The 23,692-nt window shown below is 42.7% G+C and overlaps 1 protein-coding gene across 1 annotated transcript in view; it reads right to left on the reverse strand.

The window, feature by feature from the left end:
• Positions 1-23,692, reverse strand: part of adgra2 (adhesion G protein-coupled receptor A2) — a 184,657-nt gene that overhangs the window by 40,260 nt on the left and 120,705 nt on the right. The window contains exons 3-5 of the mRNA XM_028799174.2: positions 6,494-6,565; positions 1,977-2,048; positions 236-307 (exon numbers count right to left, since the gene is read on the reverse strand). Coding sequence (XP_028655007.1) covers positions 236-307; positions 1,977-2,048; positions 6,494-6,565 — 216 coding nt within the window. The remainder of the gene's footprint in view (positions 1-235; positions 308-1,976; positions 2,049-6,493; positions 6,566-23,692) is intronic.

Raw genomic sequence — 23,692 nt, forward strand, 5'->3', positions numbered from 1 at the left:
GAATGAAAGAAAGAATTACTAGAATTACTAGAATTTACAAATTAATGACTAAGTAGCTGAACTGATGAATGGATAACTGACTGACTGACTGACTGACTGACTGACTTAATGAATAAATGACAGACCTACTGACTGAATGACTGAACATAAACCTGTACTTCAGATCCTTCAAACTACTGCCAGTTCCCCCCCCCCCCCCCGCCCGCCAAATTGTGTGCTGTTTGCAGATACTCACACCTGCCGGAGTGATGGGAGAGATTGGAAGAGGCTCAGCTCCAGGGAGGAGAAGATATTCCCAGACAAGTTCCTGAAAAGAAGAATGACAAGAACAATGAGCCGACACTTTACCATGGTGGCAGATGTCAAGATTACATTCACCAGGCTGTAGAAAGACATGGCATGATCCTGTTCATTGGAGTGCTGGGACTGGCGCGGAGTCCTGGGTGGGTCAATGCCAACTCTCCCCAAACCTTGAAATGGAAAGAGACTTTGGGAGGTGGGTGGATTTCACAGACAGGGTGGGCAGAAAATTGGCTGCCAGTAACAGGAAATGCACCTGAAACTGCCTGCCTGTTTAACTAGGATATCCTGGCATTTGTACCAGTTGTGAAAGAAGCCCGGATCACAGACAGACACCAAGGGCACACAATGTCCAAAAGCACACACGTTTATTCTACTGTTCTTTCTTGCACACAACACAGTGCTCAAAACAGTCACAACAACACAGTCCTTAACTATACTTTACTTTTTGTTTGTTTGTTTGTTCATTTTTTCTGATGCCTCTACTCCTCTCCTTACAAGTTTCGTCTTCCTCCTCCCAACTCTGGCTCTCTGAATGGAGTGAGGCGGACCCTTTTATAATGCACGCTCCCTGATGACCTTCCTGCAGCACTTCCTGGTGTGGAAGTTCAAGTGACATTAAGGCTGATGCAGCCATTCCGGACTATCACATGGTTTATAAACTGAGAGAGGAGTCAGCAGAACTAGAAGAAAGACAGCCTGGAGGCGACAGCATGATGGACAGGTTATATTGGGCCATTGGTTAACTGGTGGACTTAAACTGATGGTCTTCGTTTTTTGTTTCTTGTATGAATTCATTGTGTCTTGATGGAAACACATAAAAATATCAGAAACAGGAAAAAAAAAACAACTTTTATTCAAACAAACCACCTGCATGGGTGTTCATGATGGGCAGTTCTTATGACAACAGATATATTTACCTACCTTTTATTTTGAATTTATAAAAAGGAAATAACATTGTCCTTCATACATTTCTATTATTTATGCATAAATGAGAGAAATCTGAAAGTATCTGTCATCAGTTAAAAAAAGGTTGTTGTCTACATAAACATAATAACAGGAATCATATCATCCATCCATCCATCCATCCATTATCCAACCTGCTATATCCTAACTACAGGGTCACGGGGGTCTGCTGGAGCCAATCCCAGCCAACACAGGGCGCAAGACATGAAACAAACCCCGGGCAGGGTGCCAACGCACCACAGGGCACACACACACACACCAAGCACACACTAGGGACAATTTAGAATTGCCAATGCACCTAACCTGCATGTCTTTGGACTGTGGGAGGAAACCAGAGCACCAGGAGGAAACCCACGCAGACATGGGGAGAACATGCAAACCCCACGCAGGGATAACCCGGGTGTCCTAACTGTGAGGCAGCAGCACTACCCACTGCGCCACCGTGCCGCCCGCATCATATCATTCACCTATAAAATAAGGCCAAATTTGAAAGATCAAATACATAGACAAAGCAAGCTTCTCCTTCATGGTTCCCCCATCTCTATTACCCCTCTGGAATGCTCTGACTAAGATGTTCCCATCCACGCCTAGTTTTGGATCTACTTTGCTTCCTTTTTCTCCTTCTCTCTTATCTATCCCATCTTCAAACCTACTTTATCATGGATTGCACTTTTTTCCCAAAAGTAGATGAATAAATGCAGGGTTCTTACAGTTTGGTGAGGTTGTGCAGTCCATGGAACATCTCAGAGGAGAGACAGCCGATTCTGTTGTTTGAAAGGTCCCTGGTAAAGAAATCAGTCATTAGAGTTACACTTTAACTACCTTAAAGAGGCACAACAATGAGAGCTGTGCCATTTATTAGTGCATCATCACACGGGCGTAGTCAATGGTGGTGCAACTTATTTCAAAGGTTATGGGGCAAAACCACTAAATGCTTTAAATGTGGAGAGTAAGGAGGAGGGTGGTGAGCAAAGAAAACAAGCATAACTTTGTGCCAATTATGTTGACACAAACAACCATAGCTCAGTCACGATTACTGGTTTTGGTTGTGTACCATGGCTTGACACAAATGAGGGATTTGTAAATGGTAGCATATTTACACTTTAGTAAATGTGGGGGGGTAGGGGTGGCAAAGGGGGGTTAGGGGTAGGGTAGGATATTATGGCCAAAGCAGGAAATCAAAATTATGGTCTATCCCATTCCACTTTAAATGGACATACTTGAATGCCAGGAGACCCTGCATCACTGGTCTCATCACCTTTCATTGTTGTACAAAGTCCAAAGCATGGCAGGGACATGTTTGTGGCAGACAGTTTTTCAAAAGGGCATACCTCATACATCTAGCTTCTAAAACAGGGGTGTTCAACTTCAATAATGGTGGGCCAAAAGTGGCTGAAGGTTTTCCTCTCTGCCATCTCCTTAATCAGTAAATGATATCTTCTGCTAATTGACTTCCTTTCTCATTATTTTAATTGCCTTGGTTTTTAAGACTCAGGTATCGGAATTGCTTCTTTTTCCTTTAAATGATAATCAAGCAGAAATGAGATGTCAAGTGAGCCAACAGATTACCAGCTAAGTCAAAGCCTCAAACTCTAACCAGTTTCTTAGTTATTGTTACAGTTCTTAATGTTAATTAAACCCGTCATTTAATTCAATGGCTTGTCGGTGCTCTCATTCTGCCACAGCGGACATTCCAAAAACTGCTGATTTTCTTTTCTCTAAAACATCAAAATATTTGGTGGACCTGAGCAGATCAGCCTTACTGAGACCTTCACCTTTGTTATTTTCCGATATTGCATGATGGACACTGGTTAGCTGGTCAAGCGTTGGCTCATTTTGTATCTCATTATTGTTTGACCGCTAATTAAAGAAGAAAAAAATGAGGTCTCCGAGACTTGAATAGCAAATCAAATCCAGTTAAGCCAAAAGCTGGTCATTAATTAGGGTAACAGACAGAATGAAAATCTGCAGCCACAGTAGCACTCCAGGAACAGAGTTGGACACCCCTGCTCTAAAACATGGCATTACATAGTCAGAATAACATCAGTTAAATTACATAAAATGGAGTATGGAGAAAATGAAAAACAGCAACAAACAAATCATGCATGATTACTAGCAGTGGAAGCTACACAGGTTTAAGCACAGAGATACAGGAGAATGATAGATGTGAAGGCACTATATAATAGATAGCATAGGCTGCCTGAGAAAACAAACGACACTCCTAACAGGGGCTGGAAATGGCTTTAATTATCACGGATAATGGGGTCTTTGAGAGGCAGAATGCGTGCGCGTGCATGTGTGCGACAGACACAGTGGGACGCTCGCATGAAGACCGCTCTGTGTGTGTGTGTGTGTGTGAGAGAGCTCCGAAAAAGCTCCAAAATTCAGATGTTATTAACTTGGAAACAAAAATCAATAAAATGGGTGCAATAATGTACTTTAATAATGTACTCTCCTTTCTGGTAGTTATTCTGTAATGCCAGGGATTTGACATGGCACCGTAAGGTATAACCTATGAGGAAAGATTGAAGGAGCTGAATGTTCTCAGTGTAACCAAACATAGATTAGAAGGTGACATGATCAAAGATTTTTTTAAATTATGAAAGAAATTAGTGCAATGGATTCCTGCTGTTACTTTATTGTGGCAGACAGTAAGACATCAGGGACCTTCAGATCTCAATTTTTGGACAAACTGGGAGGAGAGGACTGTAAATCTGTTTGGCTGAATGACTAATTCTCATCGAAATTCTTCTACAATTCTTATCCCCTTTAATAAAAAGACAAGTCTCTGTGTGTGGCCGAGTATAAAAAATTTAAAATAGGCAAAACATGTAGAAGAATACCAAATAAGGGTCTAAAAATAAGAAAACTGATCTTATCGGCTTATGCTGTTGTCCGACGTTACAAGTTGGCTTCAACAGCATTATAGCGACTCTCTTACCCCCACTCAGCCCAATTGAATACGGTTTATACAGTTAGGTCCATAAATATTTGGACAGAGACAACTTTTTTCTAATTTTGGTTCTGTACATTACCACAATGAATTTTAAATGAAACAACTCAGATGCAGTTGAAGTGCAGACTTTCAGTTTTAATTCAGTGGGGTGAACAAAACGATTGCATAAAAATATGAGGCAACTAAAGCATTTTTTGAACACAATCCCTTCATTTCAGGGGCTCAAAAGTAATTGGACAAATTAATTAACTGGAAATAAAATGTTCATTTCTAATACTTGGTTGAAAACCCTTTGCTGGCAATGACAGCCTGAAGTCTTGAACTCATGGACATCACCAGATGCTGGGTTTCCTCCTTTTTAATGCTCTGCCAGGCCTTTACTGCAGCGGCTTTCAGTTGCTGTTTGTTTGTGGGCCTTTCTGTCTGAAGTTTAGTCTTCAACAAGTGAAATGCATGCTCAATTGGGTTAAGATCAGGTGACTGACTTGGCCATTCAAGAATTTTCCACTTCTTTGCTTTAATAAACTCCTGGGTTGCTTTGGCTGTATGTTTTGGGTCATTGTCCATCGTATCATGAAATGCCACCCAATCGATTTGACTGCATTTAGCTGGATTTGAGCAGACAGTATGTCTCTGAACACCTCAGAATTCATTCAGCTGCTTCTGTCCTGTGTCACATCATCAATAAACACTAGTGTCCCAGTGCCACTGGCAGCCATGCACGCCCAAGCCATCATACTGCCTCCACCGTGTTTTACAGATGATGTGGTATGCTTTGGATATTGAGCTGTTCCACACCTTCTCCATACTTTTTTGTTGCCATTATTCAGATAGATAGATAGATAGATAGATAGATAGATAGATAGATAGATAGATAGATAGATAGATAGATAGACAGATAGATAGATAAACATTATAAATGGGAAAATAAACATGACCTGTCTAATTCGACTGACATTTGCTCAATTCTGAATGACTCTTCCCAGTCTCTAGCTCTAACGTAACCTTGGGTTTCCAGCCTCATCCTATAAACTGAGACAGCTCTTAAACCCCTTGTGGTTGGCTTCCACCTTGTTGCTCATCCTATTTGACCTTCAGTGCTCCTAGAACTCTGTTGGACCTTTTGGACACGCTTTTCCCAGACCTTCCTATGCTTCGCTGTATGCATGCCGGCAGGGGCCTGGGCTGATGACTTAAGTTGTCTGTAGCCTCTCTCTCTTGTCCTTTGGTGCCAGTTCCAGTTTTGTTCAGCATCCACACATATCTTCTGTGATTCAACAGCACAATCTCATGTTCTAGTGATGAAAAACACTCCCCTTGTCTCAGGACATGGACATCTGCTTGCTTCCAACAGTTGAGCATTAACAAAGCTGTGAGATTCTGCAGCTCATCTCAAGATGAAATCTCGACTCCTTAACTTCAGTTACAATCCTTGGAATCTGGCCATTGAATCTCTTTTTTTGTCTGCCATCAGATCATCTGAAATACTGCTAGAGTGTAACCCAGCCTCTCCTCTGAATTACAGCACTGCTCTTTTCTATTAACTAATCCCAACAGGTTCAAGATGCTGCTTGACCCGATTTGCTGGACATTATCACTGCTGAAACATTTGTTTCCAGTCTGTTATTGAATCATCATCAGATTTCTACAACTGACTTACATGTCTGTAAGCTGCACCTCTGCAGCCTAATTGTCATCATCATGTGCTCCATGTCAACCTGCCACTTACCTGGCATTAAGTATAACAATAGTTGGGACAAGAACATGACTTTTAGCCCACCCTCCCAATGTCAGCCCTCTTTCTATACAAACTCCTCTCATCGAGCTCCTCTCCAGCATTGTGAGTCCAGCTCTGTGTCTTCTTAACACTGAACTGTCTTTCCTTTTTTTCTTTTTAAGCCATCAATTTTTGTAGTTTCTTTCCTGTTTTTGATTTATATCTTGTTGTAAAGTATTAGATTGGATTCTTGTGTGCTTGTAAAGAACCTTGAGATGGTGTGCACAGTGAAACACGCTGTATAATTTAATGATTCAGTGCTGACCCTGTCTACACTCCTCACTGCATGTCAAATTATTTCCCTAATGTAAGATACTTGCAATTTCACTCCTTCTCCTCAAGGTGGCGCTCAACCACTGAGAGATCCCCTTGCATGCACATCTCTGCCTAAGCAGCCACTTTTTATGCTTTAAGCTAAGGGAACAGAAGGAAAGATGAGAGCAGTAGGAGAATGACAAGTGGCGAGAGGTGGGGGGCTCGCAGCAGTTACTCACAGCTTGCGGAGTTCCAGCAGACCCTGGAAGGCATGAGGACTGATTGTGCTGATCAGATTGTTCTTGAGGTCCCTGCAGAGAAAAAGATAGAGACATGAGCAAAGACAGCTGACTTCAGCAGGAACAGCAGGGGATGGAAACCGAGCAAACCTTACAAGAATTTCTGAGTCGGGCTCAGTATGGCATGGCATGGTGGTTAATGTCGGACATCACCACAAGAAGACAGAAGCAGTCCAGTTCCCATGCAGGGGGCTCAATGACATTTTCCACTCTGTCAAACAATGTGTCCCCATGTGAATTAGACCTTGGCACAATTAGGTGGTCTCTACGTTCTCCTCCACTTTCAATTAGCACACAAGATACTTAGCAATGCAGTGTAAGAACACGTGGGAAATTAAAAATATGTTGATAAATGTGAGGGTCTGCCAAGTTAGAATATTTCTGAGTAAAATGAAGACAATCTGTCCTTGAGCTCAATGTGACTCTTTATTGGGATAAAAGAGAAACCTGAACAAATTAAATCCAGAAGCTCAATAATGGCAGTAATGGCATCACTTGTCTAGTATTGTGGCACCAAAGGCTGCTGGCTGCTACTATAACTTAGTGATTTTGTGTTCATTACAGAGTGCCCTAAGAAGAACCACTGTGCAGGGCCAAGGAGCTAACAAGCCCAAAGGTGTCAAGGACTGTGGGAATGCAGTGCAAATGCAGACAAGAAGATTATTCTGCTTCAAAACATGGAGTTCACTTTGTTTAAGGCTGAACGAAGGGTTGGCAGGGCAGCATGCAGAGTGGATCCCTAGAGGAACATGGAGGTTGAGGAGAAAACGCCCAATTTGCACTTTGAGATTCCACCATTAGTGTTTCTTATGCTGGTCAGTAAATTATGACCCCAAACTGAGTATCCCCATTGGCTGCTTTACTCTAGTAGTGACTCTTGATCCTCTTTCTGCTATTTATGATACTGTAGATGTCCTGAGCCAGTGAAACTTGTGTCCTCCTTGCATCTCCTAGAGCTAAAGAGCCCTCAATCTTCTATCTAATCATGTAGAGCAGGCTGTCACTAACTCTAGTCCTGGAGGACCACCGTGGCTGCAGGTTTTCATTCTAACCCTTTTCTTAATGAGTGGCCTGTTTTTACTAATTAACTTCTTTTGAAGTAATTTGAATTGACTCGCTGTTGAAGACTCAGATCCTTTAATTGTTTCTATTTCTTGATTAGCATAATGAGATACAAAATGAACCAAAACAACTGCCGTCCATCATACAATATCTGAAAGTAAAGAAAGGTGAAGGTCTCAGGAATGTTGGTCTGCTCAGGCCCACAAAACATTTTAGCAGTGCTGTTAGAAAAGAGAAAATCAACAATTTCAGAAATGTCTGCTAATGCACCACAAGAGCAGCAACAAGAAACAGAATTAAAGAACGGGTTTAATGAACAACAAGAATCAGCACCTCATTAAGCAGCTGGATGGAATGAAATTGGTTGGAGTTTGAGGCCCTGACTTAGTTGGTCTTCTGTTGGCTCCCTCACTTCACAGTTCATTTCTGTTTGGGTGCCATTTAAGGAAGCAATTCAGAGGAACGATGAAGAAATCTTTAAAAAGCAATTCAATCTAAGTGAATTCACATAAAGTTAATTAGCAGCCCAAACAGGGTGCTCATTAAATAAAGGGTTAGAATGAAAATCTGCAGCCACGGTGGTCCTCCAGGATTAGAGTTGGCGACCCCTGCTGTAGAGGAAAGGTGCGTCACCTGCATAGCCACACTAGAAGCAGCCCAATGTTTTCCATGGTGGATATCAGTAACCAAGACTGAAGGCGATCTAAACTGGGGTTACCTTAAAAGGTCTCAGTCTAGTAAACCAATGCGCTCACATGGCAAGGTGATGCCCCTGGCTCTCTCTCTCTCACTCTCTCACACACACAGTCCTGACTGCTGGGAAATGTAGTTTTAATTGACAGGAAGGCAGGCCACTCTGCCTCTCCCCTGGAAACTCAAAACTTAACATCAGCCGAGCTCTCTGCTTTTTATGAGGCGGCTGCAGTTAAAGTTTCACAGACACATGCTCTCAATAAATACTCACAGCCCCAGCTTTCTTTGAAAGCATACTCCATGCCGCCACTTTTCTGCTTCCTGCTTGCATCTCTCAGGCAGTTGGCCTCGGGGGGCAACAACGTATTGAATCTCCTGACTGCCTCCTTGCAAGTGGACACCTGGTTTCTTATGTCCTGAGCAGATTGACTAGGCAGGTGTGAAACAAAAGGTCAGCATGACCTGGAGAGTGTCCTGCTGTGCTGGTAACGCATATGTGCCCCCAGCACCAGCCATGCTGAGACGACACCTGTGACCTGATGGGAAACACAGTGCTTTGGCATCTTCAGGGGTGGAGTGAATTATTAGAGAAAGAGACATGATGGAGGCACGGATTCTGATTCGGAGAACCATGAAAGTAGGAGGGTAGGGTGAGGTGGCTAGACTGGGTGGGGTTGTGGTCAGGTGAGTGGAGACAGGGTCACAGCAGTGACATGACAGCCCAGTCCCACGGATTTACCGTGGCAAATGGATTTCTTACTATGAGGCCACTTCATGCTGGTAATGTAATCTGTGATTTGTCAGAAATTCCTATAAATAAAGCGTCCTGTTCACAGATGTGGTCTCGTCCTCCTCAGACCGCAAATATTTTTTGTTCTTATTTGGTCCTAAAAATTTTATTGAAGCTGCTAGGTTATAAAGAACACCCGCATAGCAGGTGGAAATGGGACTGAGCAGCTGCTCCACACTTGTGCTAAATGTTTTTACTTGCAACGAAAGGAAGCAATAAAAGACTTAAAAATTTAAAAACAAAGAAAATTAAAATGACATAAAAGATCCAAGACTGCATCAACTCCTGTGCAATAAGCATGTGAGGGGAAACCTGCACTATTGGTTAGCTCTAAAGTGTGAACTGGGACAATCGGGTCCAATCAGACCAGTACACACCACAGACCGGCGTCTAATTAAGACATCGATAGACTGAAAAACTGTGGCCATCCTGGCTCATCGGGATGGGGAACGTCTGCTTTCGAGTCTCTTTGAAGATAAATGACTTTTTATTCACACAGACTCTCTTATCACCTGAATGGGGAATGTGGAACTTAGAAGTCAACAGGGAAATGGAGGAAGTAACAAGCAAAATGAACGTGTTCTGCCAGGATGGAGGATGGAGACATTCTTGAGAGTGGAAAGCTCTGCGGGGGCCCATGACAGGTGCTTATGGCCGACAATGGACATAGCATTAGTGGGGTTGGGGGGGTCTAGTGTGCTACGAGGTGAGATTACACACAGTATGAGGCATAGGGGTCATCTCCTAGAGTGCCTTTGTTAAGGTGCATTACATCAAAAGGGGACTCTATAGGATTGAAAATGGAGGTTTGTTTTCCAGAGCTCTGTAACCTGAAACAGGGTACAAGAAAAAAGATTTTTGGTCAAGATTCTGGGAGCTGAAAGTGAGTCCATTAATTGGTTAAGGGATCATTTGTCCAGGTGGTGGGAGAAGTTTTAGTGGTTAAGAAGTGGTACTCTAAGGGAACATTTTCAAAATGATGGGCACTAATGAAGGGTACATGTTTAGGTATAGTTGGTCAGGTTGTTGAGAGAAAGACGAGAAAATGCACGGAGTCACTGTCATGGAGCAACAACGTGACAGTGGGTGCAGTGAGATGCATATGGGCCATTGCTAGCATGCTGGGTTATGGGAATGGTGCACAAACAACATGCAGGATGCTGACAACGTGAGCTACAATATAACTTTCATTAAATATTTTGGAACTGCTTCGTGTCTCTTCTTCAGGATAGCTACTGCTGTTTAGGATGGTGATTTTTGTCAAGTTGCAGTATTAATGATAGTGTAGAAGTATGACTCCCTCTTGCTCAGTTTTTGATCTTGTTCTCTGTTGCTTTTGATGCTTGCACCTTCTAACCATTGTTGTATGTGTTATAACTAGCTTTGTAAGTCACCTTGGATAAATAGATAAAAACAATAAGATGTACAGGAGCACTATCAGGGTCCCGGTGTCTGAAAATGCATGGTATTGTGATCTTTCTAGTATGCTGGAAGTTGAAAATACATGCGATAAGAATACACACTGTGGGATGCTGGGAAATGAGACTGGGCTCATTTGGAAGCTATAAAGACAGAGAACATGTGCAACAAGATGTCTGCTGTAAGCAAGCTTTATCGGGGTGCAGGGGGCCAAAAGCCAAAACAGCATGCTGACAGGACACACTACAGATAATGGATAAAGGACTTTGTTAGGGTGCAGGGAGCTGACCTCGATGTTCTGGAAGATAAAGTGTGAAGACTGAGAGCGGAAACAATTAAAAGGTATACAGGGGGCTTTATCAGGGTGGCAGAAGGTGAAATCAAATCGTATAAATAGGTCTATAGGGTCCTTGTCATTTTGGAGATTAGATACTACAAAATAAGGCAAAACTGAGTGCCATTATGAACAATGCTTCACATCCTCTCTCTGACAAACTAACACTGAGGACTTTCAGCTAACAAATTATTCAGCAGAAGTGTGTCAAGAAACACGACTGGGGCTCCTTTATACTAACAGGAATACACCTGCATAATGCCTCACCGGGACAGGTCAGTTATCTTTACCTTGTTAAGTGTTTTTATTCCTTTTTGTAATTCTTTATGCTTCTTTGAGATGGGTTGTTGGTGTTTGTGGTAATATTTCTTGAGCGTCTATAAAAAGCTAAAGTTCCCCTTAGGACAAATAAAGTAAGAAAGTTGGTTTGTTCGTTCATTCTTTCTTTCTTTCTTTCTTTCTTTCTTTCTTTCTTTCTTTCTTTCTTTCTTTCTTTCTTTCTTTCTTTCTTCTATTTATCTATAAAGACATCCCTCCCCCATTACCTCACTTTACTACCCCCAACAAAGACACCCCCCATAGGCACATCTACCTATAAATTATAAAGATAAATCAGGTACAGGATTTGACCTAGAAACAATTCCAAAACTTTATGTCAGGTCCACTTCACCTTCCTTTTTGAATCTGTATTTCACTGAATGTACCAAACTAATTGATGAGTGCAGCTGCACATCTGCAGAAAATCGATTTCTGAAAGTGCGCTTAACAAACATCAATTAAACATTTTTAAAAGGCCGGTGATATTTTGTGGCAAAAAGGTGACTGAGCATTTTGGGGACACATTTCTGCACCACATTAAATTGAAGAGTGGAAAGGGGATCCTTTTTTTAGGTTAGGTGTTGCTTAAGAGTCATATCTTCTGCTGGAGCCTCGTTGTCTACCACAGAGATGTTCACGAATATTTCACTGTTATGGAACTGTGTGGAATTCAGCCATCTCCTGACTATCTGTAAGGTTGGCCTCATTAGTCTCGCCTGCAGTATTTATGGCTCAATCAACGCGCTTGTTCAAATCATTATATTTTTTTTAGAAGTGTCAGCCATAGATTACAGCAATTCAGTTCAGTTCTCTTTTTTAATTGTTTCTTTTCATTGCACCACTGAACTCTCCTTTTGAAAGGCTATCGATTTTGTTTTCTTTTTTTCTGCAGCACACTTAGACACCTGTTCTGATCATGACCTAACCATATCACCCAGACAGAACTCATAATTCTCTTTTAAAAGCTTTTTATTCAGCTCTGATTAGGTAGCTGCCAGCTGTGTTGGCTGGGATTGGCTCCAGCAGACCCCTGTGACCCTGTGATAGGATATAGCGAGTTGGATAATGGATGGATGGATGAAGATCGAGCATGGTTGGCGTGTGTGCTGGACAGTGAATTCTTGTGAGTACCTGTACCGCTGGTGAAACTCTGACTTTTCCTGTTATTAGACTTTTTGTGCCTGGCAGATACAAAGGCCCCTGTGCAGGCAGGGTCCTGGGGTGCACATCCAAGCCACCCTTATGACAGAGCTGGCTATGCTTTCTGTTTGTCTGTAATGCACAGTGGTGTTTACCAGGGTCCTCAGTGCTCAAAGTAGGTACTATAAGAGAAAGTATTAGAATCTTTACAAGAGTACTAGGTGCTGGGAGTTAATCCATTCCTCCATCTCTCGTACCCATCCAAGTCATTACGTTGGTGGCAGTTGTGAGAGAGCCAACTAATAACCCTGAGATGGAGGACTGGTTTAACAATAATGCTGGTGGAACCCACAGTCACACTCACAATGGCTCACTTCAAGCAGATGGGCCAGATCATCTTGCACCCTTCAAGTTTGTGCTACCCTTGAGGACAATGGTTCTGAGAAGTGGACAGTGAAGCACCCCAGGTCTGGACCTAAGAGGGACCTATTCCTCAGGTGGCTGAGACCTGTCTGAGGGGGCCGTGACTGCCTGGACAATCTGGCATAAAGGCAGCTCCTGACTGATAGAGTCCATCAGCCCTGATGCATAACCGCCACTGCCAGTGAGTCTCAGATGCACACCTTGGTCTTGAGTTGGTTCACAGAGCACCAGAAAACGGTGGTAAATGGAGTGAGGTGGAGCCAACCGGTGTGTATGAGAGGGTAAAAGACTGAAGCAGCTGAGAGTGTATGGAGCCTTGTGGTGGAAATGTCAGCTGAAGAATCCAAAGGTCCTTTTAAGGGCCACTCAACAGCAGTTAGTGAAGTGGCCAATTCCATTCTTCGGTCCCTCACATCCTTTGGCAAAAAGGTTCCAGTACAGTGTATAGAATGTAGAATATACAGCATAGGCTCTTTGTCAGGTGTTGTGGTAGAGTGGTTTCAGTCAGATGATGAAGACAGATCTTTGCTGGGATGGTAATGATAGTCCATTAAGTGTATTTAGGACTAAGAAATGCATTAAACACACATAAAGTGGACTTTGTTAAGGTGGCAGTAGCCACTATGATAGAATACATGGGGATCAGGGTCTAGATGCTGGAAACTCTCAGTAATTGTTTTTAAAACATGTACATGGGTCTTTGGCAGGGAACTGAATTTAGATGCTGTAAGGTAATGTACAATATAGGGTCACTGGGATGAAGTATACCCTTTATGAAGATGGTTAGGGAGCTTTGTTAGGTGCTGTTAGACTGAAACACACACATGTCATAGTTGGGTACAAAAGGGCGATATACAGGGTGACAGAATAAGTGCAGTAAGTGTCTGCATAGAGACTGTGTCATGGTGCTGGGAACTGAAAGTAAGTAAGGTGTATGAGAAGATGTAAAGGATTTTGGTTATGTGGCTGGGAGCTCAGGGTAGATGTTATAAAAAGAACAAGTAGTGGTATTTGTCAATGGTGTTGGGAACTCAAAGTGGGTGCTACAAGATGACATGCAAGGGTCTTGATCAGGGCTCCAAGAAAGCACTGTAAGAATATATTTAGATGTATTCTTTAGGGTACTGCGAGCAGAGATAGAACGCAATATAAAGATCTACAAACGTCTTTGTTAGAGCATTATAAACTGTGGGTAGGTGCTATATGACGATAGATTCTTTGTCAGGGTGTTGAGAGCTAAAAGTCGGTGCTATCAGATGATGTATAACGGCCTTTGTCATGGGACTGGAAGCTGGAGCACAGTGGAAATGGAGTTTATTTATTTATTTCTGGTATAGAGGTCTTCCTGTCCACTCCATTAAAATGTTGAACACAAACACTCCCCTACTTCCCAAGTGTGGGTTTTTGCAGCGGATGGGCGGCGGGCATTTCTTTCTGCTTTTATCAATTCAGATTTGAGGGGCCCTCCATGCTGCACATTTATTTGTACAATTTCCTCACTTTTATACAGTTTACTCTGGCTACGGCCCTTGGAGTTCTGAACAGAGTCTCCTCTGTCTAATTATCAGCCCTCTTGCTCACAATGGGGCACTATGCTCCCCTCAGCCCCCTCAACAGGAAGTCAGGAGCAGCCTAGCGCTTATTTTTATACCCATTTCCTGCCTTCCTGGAGAGTCGTTTGGATTATTTTCTTCGCCCTGAATATGAAGCTCTGAATATGCCTTAAAGCCACAGTGGAAAATAAGGTGGCTTGTCACTAACAGGTTATTAATGACCTACCCTAGTTTCTCATTCTGGGTCCCAGTCAATATTTGCAATTTCTGCTCTCAGAATGTTCACGTCTGCCAGGTTTTGGCTTACTTGTCAAGTTATCTGCAGTCATTCAAGCAGAGTTGTCAAGCACTACCTGCTGGGGCCGAGTCCTAAGCCTGGTCCTTTGGTGCTCTGAAGGAGGAGATAGAGGGGAAAAAAAGAATCTGAGACATCAGAAGAGGTAGCCACCGCGAGGCACACCACCTTTATATTTGAGCAAGGCCGCACTGTGACACAAGTGATGCAGGTGGCTTTCTGGGGTGCATCAGAGACATAGAGGGGCAGAAGTGAGCTGTGCCAGTTCAGATTCTTCAAGTTGCCTTGGTCTGTTTCCTTAATCGACTCTAGTTGAGAAATGCTGTAACTGTTCCATGGCAAAGGCGATCTATTAAATTCTCTTGATTAAGAAGGGGCCATCCCTACAAAAGGCAGGAATTCGGTGTCTACACTTGAAAAGCTGCGTATGTGTGCAGAGGCAACATCTTGGGACAGGTGCCATGTTAGAGTTTCAAGGTCCACACTACAGTGAAACTAATAAGTGGAATGCTCTTTTTATGCCTTCTGCTCTGCTTTCCCAAAATAAAGTGTGAACTTTGTAATGCCAGTCTTATTAGTACAAGAATCTGATGAAATGAAAGGTCTCAGTCAAATATGACATTATTATGACCGGCGTAAGGGCTTAATGAACAACTGATGGTTTTGGCACCATTGGGTGCCCCCTAAATCATAGCACCAGTGATGTTGTACCAGTTCAGACACCTGATGAGGCTAGCTGGGGTGCTTTTGATTACCAGTCCTCCAGGCCACCAATTTAGGGTGCTGTCTACTGTGCACATTATAGCTTTGTTGTACATGGCAGAAGATACAATGGAGTTGCCCTCATGTTACTGTTAACTTTATAAAAACACTGATGTTACACCTGAAGAAGCTGGCTTTTTGGAGTCTTTTGACATGAGTAGCTGTGGTGGATGGTGTAAAATTTGTAAATGAGGCTGATGTTGTTGTTAAATAGGTAGTCTAATACCACCAGTAGGAGATGCTGTTTATTGCACCCTTTATTATATCGTTGTAAAGAACAACTGAATTAGTGAAAATTTTCATGTAGAGTTTAGGTCTCTCCAATCATTGGGGTGGTGTTGTACATTGTGAGTTTTATCAGATTTGTGTAGAGACACGATAAGCCAGTGACACATTCATCTAATGATAGCAGCAGCAGTGTGGGCTGTCTACTAAGAACATTATAATATCATTGTAGAGATCTGATGGGGCAGTGAGGGGTAAAGAAAGCACTGGAAACTGTCCATTGTGACCATTATGATTTCAGTGTAGTGATTTGAGCAGATCTGCAACAGGTGATGTGTGGGACAGAGAAGGATACAAATGAGAAATGTAATGTCTAACTGGTATCACTTCTTCTGCTAATAAAGTCTAGTGAAGGGACATTTACATAAAATTAGCCAAATTGTATTAAGTTGATTCAGAAAATTCTACAAGAGAACACTTAGAATATAAAAACTCATATGGGGGTCATCACAACATATAAGACTTCAAAGGCTACTCCACCAATGTAGTGGCTAACATCTACATAATGAGGTGTTTTTGAGGAGGGGGCTTAACAGTGAATATATTGTATGTATGAACAAGCCAGAGAGTTTACAGAATGTAGGAGGGTGATGTAATAAGGTCAAAAGGCATACGAGAAAATCCATATGGAATCTTACCCTATGAATTACCCTTCAATGGAAGTCCTTACCATGTGAAAAGTTGTCCATGATACATAAATTACTCCATACAAAGGGACTCCTCATTTTGTAAAGATCTGCGAAGGAGCATTTACAGTGTAAATCCCTGGCACAATGAGGGTTAATGGCGCCAGGTTTCCAGGAGCTATGCTTTGCGGTGAGCTAAGGCAATCATACAGCTCTCTGTGAATGACTGTGCTGGCAGTGTTTATACAGGCCGAATTGGAGAAAAGATAAACATCTCTCTTTCTCTCCCGCTCTGCCTGTCTCCTTCCCCAAGCCATGCTAAGCACACTCTTGCACAGTGACCTTCCTGAAGATGAGATTGAGATGCTGGGACATACACAATGTTGATTTATTCGGTGATGGCTTTTAGAACAAAACCCTACCAGACACACAGCTGTTGGAGACACGCTTGCCTGAAGGCACAATAAGGCCTTTCTTTTTTAATTCGACCAGTTCAGTTTAAATGATTTCCCTGTTTTAGAATGTCTTGCAGGCCATTGGGCAAATAATTGAGGCATATAACCAGCCAGCTTCTACATCTGCCACTTCTAGTTCAGACTCGAGCTCACTGTATGGACCTCATCCAGATCACACAAAATCCTATTATGACTTTGTGCTGGCATAATCTGGTGGGAGAAGGTGTTGAAGGAAAAGCTTTCAATTCACGAAGTAGCTCAGTGTGTGGCTGAATGCTTAAAGACATGGAGGCCAAGTGACTACAAAACCAGGCACTAACACCGTTATGACCCTGAGCCAGGCCACCTCATGCGCTAATGAAATTATATCTGCAGCAGTACACTGTAGATGAGTGGAAAAAGACTGCAAATTAAAAGGTTCAATTGTAAATGCAAGCTGTGTCACCTTAGAGGTGCTTTCAGGGCCTAACATGGCAATCCTGGAATTAAAGAAGGGTCCTGAAGCCAAAATAACCACTAGGTCAGTGTGCCTATGGCCTCCTCTGCTATCACCATTTTATATGCAACTTTGCAGGCGGGTAATTTGATAAACACAAGGCCAGTACCAAAGTAAAACTGTCAAGGAGGCCCACCAAGACCACCCCTGTTGACACAGGAGAAGCGTACAGTTAACAATAATTGTATGAGCTCTTGGAGTGACTGCACGAGGGAAATGGGCAAAATGTATGATGTTGACAATTACAGCCAAATGTTTACTGCTTGTGACCACTAGGGGCGGTCTTGAATCCTCAAACCTCAGACACAACCACGCAGGCAACAGTCCTGGGTTCAAAAAAGTAATCATTTATTATGTAAAATACCTTTTCGCAAGCTCTTTTCCCTCAAAACAATCATAGTCACAATTCCAATTATTTATTCTCCTTCTACACTCCTCTCAAGTGAACGTTGTCCACCTAGTCCCGACTCCAACTCATCCGAGAGAGGTGGGGCACCTACCTTTATGTTCGAACCTGGAGGACTTCCAGGGCAAGAACATTACACCCAGGAAGCACTTCCAGGTCAGGCGGAACTGTCATGCAATATGGGAGTCTTCTCCTGGAAGTGTTCAACTGAGGAACCCAACAAGGCTGCCTTCCCAGACTGCAAGTCCAGTGCAGCCCTGCAGGTGTCCAAAATGAAGCCAGACCAGAGGGGCACTGCCCACCTATTGTACTGTAGGAACGACTGATCCTTGTAGGCAGCTTCCTCTGGTCAGTTCATTATTTTTTCTGCCCAACCTGAAAGTGGAATGGGAGCCAGCCCAGTTGGGACATCAGTTCCTCCGTTATGGCTGTTATATGCCAAATTAAAAATTCCACAAGTACGCTGCAGTTACTCCCATCCCATTGTGCTCATTTTTGATTATACAGAAATAGCTGGCCACACATATCGTTTGTAAAATCTGATGACTCTAGCACTACTGAGTCATTCTCATTTTTGGTCATTGTTATTTTTAACTGCATTGTCACACCTATTTCTGCAGTTAAAAGATGTAGTTTATGATTTCAGTCACTTTTAACTACGTTGTCATATCCATATATACACATTTTTGGTTGTTTCCAAGTATGTGTCCACATCCATTTATTAACGTTTTCTATCTTTTCCAAGTTTGGCTGCCACATCAATTTATTTACGCTTTCAGTTTTTTCCAAGTATGCTTCCACAAGTATGCTTCCACACTTATTTTCAGCTTTAGGCCAGCCTTATCACTATCATTTTCAATAACTCCATTAATTTGCTCATATTTGTGGTCATTTCTAAGTGCACTACCACACCCAGTCTGGACTCCAGCCGCTCAGTTTCAATGGATAGGCCCATGTTAGCTGTGAAAAGCTGAAGGGCGATGCCCTGGTGCCCTCTGCTTTTGAGAATTCAATTTGGTGGCCATTTCCAGGTATCATCCATCCATTCATTCATTCTTTAACTAACCTGCTTATTCATTCAATGCTCATCCTGGCCACACAATATGGGAACGAACCCTGAACCAGCCAGAATTTGAGCACTGTCCCACACAAATTCGTACTGAGACCCCTTTGAGTTGTCAATAAACCAAACCTGCTTTTCTTTGGAATGTGGGAGGGAAAACTGAAGAAAACTCAGAGAAAAATCCATGTAGGCACAGACAGCTCTACACAGGCACTGAAACATTAAAGCTTTGATCACACATCATTATGTGATCATACCTCACACAAGTGCCAACCCAGACTCAGCCATTTTAATGGCCCTGGGAATGCATGAGATCTTCTTTGCTCCATGCCCTGGTTAAAGTAATCTCTCCCATGAGGAAGTTCATTTAGGACTGAAGCCAGGAAGCACTTCATTACACTGTCTTTAAGGGGTGTGGAAATTTGGAACAAACTACCAAGCCATATAGTTCAATCAGAAACCTTGACAACCTTTAAGAAAAATTTGGATGAGATATTGGGATGGCTTAGCTGTTAGCTAAACAAACGGGCTTAATAGACTGAATGGAAATTTTGTCAAATTTCTTATGTTTTTATGACTAAGAGTCAGATCAACTGCTCTCCTAGTTTAACATCAAAGGTGTCATGGTGCAAAAAGGTATCAGACTGACTTAGAGTTCAGCAACTAACTGAATGTCTCAAAGCTAGCAAACCACACATCTAAATGTAATATCAGAGGAGGCACTGTCACTTAGCGGGTGAAGATTTAGAAGTTTTAATTATTCCCTGTGCAGCTCAGTCAACCTACATGACCTACACATTAATCACTGGCTCATGACATAACCTGGTCACCACCTCTTGTATGAGATAACAGCTGGTGGTGTGGCCCACTGTGAAGGCTCCTTGTTCAGCTGTTGACTCCCTGAATGGCCTTGAGCTTAAAGGCATTGAATCTAGAGGACTTCCAGATCATCCACTGGCCTATAATTTCCCCTCAACAGGTTCACGTCACCTGCTATTATGACTTAAGAGGTGTATGGGTCTTTATTGTCGCATGGACAGAGTGCAGTGCTAATCAAGATGCAACATTCTGCTGTTCTACCATGGTGATTGATAAATGGCAGGCCACAAGGGTGTTAATTATTAGGAAGAAACAGAAGAGAAACATGGTCAAAAGGAAAGCAAAAACCAATATCAGAAAGCCAAAGGTACTGGCAACAAAACAAAATCCCTAAAAAGAATTCAAAGTCAAAATGAAGCAGAAAGTCAGAAAACTGAGATTTCAATAACATTAGGATTCTTTACTAAGCATGCACAATCTTGGATGTCGCTGATACTGTGATGTCAGTCTTTATACCGTTGCTGGTGTGACAAGTTGATGAGCAACTTCTAAGGCCATGACTCCAGCATCTAAATAACATCATTGTAAAAAGGGGGCCACCCAAATAAAATATAAAAAAATTATAGTAACACCAAAAAGACTTTGTTAAATATTAATTCTAGACAAGGGGAAATTTCCCCATGTTCCAAACCACTTCGAAAATCAACAATAAAAATATCTCTGAAGAGAAATATATTTATCACAATTCACAACCGTCACCCGCTTTACATGTATTAGCAGGGCTCAGAGGGTGAAGGCTGCAAATGCAGAAATCTCTTGGTGTGATTTTACAGGCAGTGGTGTGACCAGAATGCTCTCTGTGTGACACCAAGCCTTCTTGGTGGACATGGATTGCTTCCAGTACCCAAGACTGGTAGTCAGAGAGAAATAAAACCTGATGCCAGTGACCATTGTGGATTACACTGCAAATATAAAGATAAGGCCACTATGTACGCATGCTCCTCGATCACTCTCTGTACATTCACCTCTAGACCCCAACCTGATGTGTGAAGGAGGCCTGCTAAGTAGAATACAGGATGGCCCTAGCCTTTTACGTTGTCTTCCACAAGTCACTTCCAGCCCTTATTCTTGCACCCCTTCCCCCCTGCCCGACCACCATTGTTGTTGCAGCTTGTGCTCGAGTTCCTGTTCTCCCAAATCGTAAGACTCAGGAATTCAGAGAGCAGACTCTAGCTCCAGAAGGTGCCGCCAGGGAGAGGCGCTCTCTTTGTTGGAGAGTCTCACATCTGCTTCCCAATGAACCGAGATGCATTTAAGTAAGGAGGAAAAAAAAGAGCGACAGAGAGGCAGGAAGGAGAGTGGAGTTTCACTAACCCCCCGTTCCACAGTGAACTTGTGAGCGGTCAGTAAACATTCCCCCCTTCCTCCAGTTTATCTAACAGGCACATCTGGATTCCATCAGCGCTGCTCTGTGCACCATTAACCCTCTCGTGGTGTCGCGGGTGTTCCTGAGAGATGCCGATACACTTTTATATCTGTGATTCCACACTTCTGGAGAGGCACTTGTCTAAAAATGATCAAGGTACTGATGTCTACACAACATCAGTGCACAAAATTAACTGCTGGATCAGCACATCTGTACAAATCATAGAGAGTCTGCACCGACAGTGTGCCATTGAGTCCTCTATCTGCAGAACTCTTGCTGCCCTTTACTATCAGCTAACTGTCGATCTGTCTCTATACAATTTACTGCTGAGCCTACACCATGATGTTCTACACAACCTCGATGTTGGGTCTGCCCATAAGCTTGGACAGCACCTCTACACAACTTCTCAGAGCGATTGATGCAACTGTGCCTACACAATAAATTGTGACTACACAACCACTTTGCAGTTCCATTCAGAAACATTAATATCAATTCTATTCACTCACTGCGTCCACGCCAATGTGATGTTCAAGCTATACAACTTGTACATCTGATGAGGATCTTCTGCTCCGTTATATTATGACACGCGAGTCACTGTCTTGCAACCGAGAGAAGACACCGAGTCCAAAGGCTTCAAGAAAATCAACTTTATTCCAATCAAAAAAGGAACAGTCAGAGTATTTCTTCAAACAGGAGCTACCATTTCAATACACACAGACACAGCAAACGAGCACGGATGGGGCCAGGTCTGTGACCGGGTTAGAATGTTCCCTGCATCACCCATCAAGTGACAGACATGTTATGTGGTGAGGCTTTGAACTTGCAGTTGCCTTGGTGGCAACCCTCAACAGATGTGTCAATCACATTTTGGAGCACAGCACTGTTGGGGAGGCTCTCAAAAGAGCTCAAAGATGTCACAATATAATTTGTAAGTAATCTACACAACCAGTTCTACACGCCCTGCATGCTTATTCACTCATTCATAAGCTCAAAGCACCAGTGTCTATTTGTCATCACTGCTTGTAATCCTGGATAGCCAGCCATTTTTCTAACAATCCATTCAAACCCACTCATACAGAGCAGGGTCATAGTGAAGCTTCAGGCATAAGGTTGAAACAATCCCTGGACGGAAGTTCTTCCCATCACAGGATGAACAAACACATATAATAAGCACACATATCAGGGGCCAATTTGTATGACCAGTTCCATTCTTCTACAAATTAACGCCATCTTCACAACTCTGTATATTTACTGTAATGAGAGGTGACACAGCAATGATGACTTGGCCAGGATGGATGGCATTTCCTTTTCCAGATGGGAGTATAAAATGAATTGACAGGGGGTGACTTTTCCTGGGCTGGTGGATTCATGCACACACCTGCTTGGCATACTGGGAACAGTATTGCTGTTGGGCAATCCCATGCATAGGAATGACTGTCTCTGCTATGAGGGCCTTCCACCTCACCAAGAAGTGCTTCCTTTGTGCCATGTTGTAGTGCCAAAAGTAAACCTGTGTCCAGCATAAAATGGGCCTTCTCGTCTCACTCGAGGAGTTGGAGTCAGGAGGAAGAGGAGGACAAAACTTTCTGGAGGAGATTTGGGAGAACGAAAGCAGGAGGGAGGTTTTGTGATGTGCGTCTGTCTGCATTGCAGATATAAACTTGACATGAAAGGTTACTTGAAACCATGGCTTGTGTTTGTGTAATTGTGTGAAGGGTTTGGGGACCAGAGATGGTCCCGACTTACCACATCACACATGCTCACTGAGCCCCCGTTCATAATCTTGGCACATCAATACTTACACTATCGGTGGCTACATAACATCTATGCCTGTTTATTCAGAAGCTCAAAGTGCCTAAACAGTTCACTGACTGCACAGACGCTGCCTCTGTGTTGAGCCGAGACAATTCAAAACTACACAACTTTACCAACTAAAAGTGTATTGTAGTATCTACGCTAATTCAAAAAACCCTTTGTTTTTCTAGAATGAACATATCTCCAGATCCTGAACTCATAGTTCACCGCTTGCTCTACACAACATTCCAGACTGATCTACACAGTGTTATTAATCATATTTACACAAGTTTCACTTCATACCCAACAGAACTTCTCTGTTTGATCCACACAACCTTGCTGATGATAAATACACAACCTTAAAGAGCTTGTGTTTAGGAAGAGTATACGTTCCAAAGGTGACTTCCTACCACACACAACCAGCGTGTTTTACCTGGAGAGCTTGTCCATAGCAGGGGTGTTGAACTCCAGGTCTGGTGGTCCACAGTTGCTGCAGGTTTGCATTCAAACCCTTTTCCTAATCAGTGACCAGTTTTCACTGCTAATTAAATTCTTTTTCCCTTCATTTTAATAGCCCTGTTTTTAAGGATTCAGTGCTCGGAATTGATTTTTTCCTTCATTAAATGACAGCCAAACAGAAATGAGATGTGAAACGAGCCAACAGTTGACCAACTAAATTGGGGCTTCAAACTCCAACCAATTTCACTCCAACCAGTTTCTTAATGAGAAGCCGATTCTTGCTGTTAATTAAACTCGTTATTTAATTCCACGGCTTATTGCTGCTCTCATTCTGACACAGCAGACATTTACAAAACTGTTGATTTTCTGTTTTTTCTAAGAACAATGTCAAAATGTTTTGGTGACCTGAGAGATCAGCCTTACTGAGACCATCACCTTTCTTTATTTCCAGATATTGTGTGATGGTTGCAGGTGAGCTGGTCATGTGGCGGCTTGTTTTGTGTCTCATTATTATTTTGCTG

This window comes from Erpetoichthys calabaricus, chromosome 1, assembly GCF_900747795.2.
Source record: "Erpetoichthys calabaricus chromosome 1, fErpCal1.3, whole genome shotgun sequence".
Classification (NCBI taxonomy): domain Eukaryota; kingdom Metazoa; phylum Chordata; class Cladistia; order Polypteriformes; family Polypteridae; genus Erpetoichthys; species Erpetoichthys calabaricus.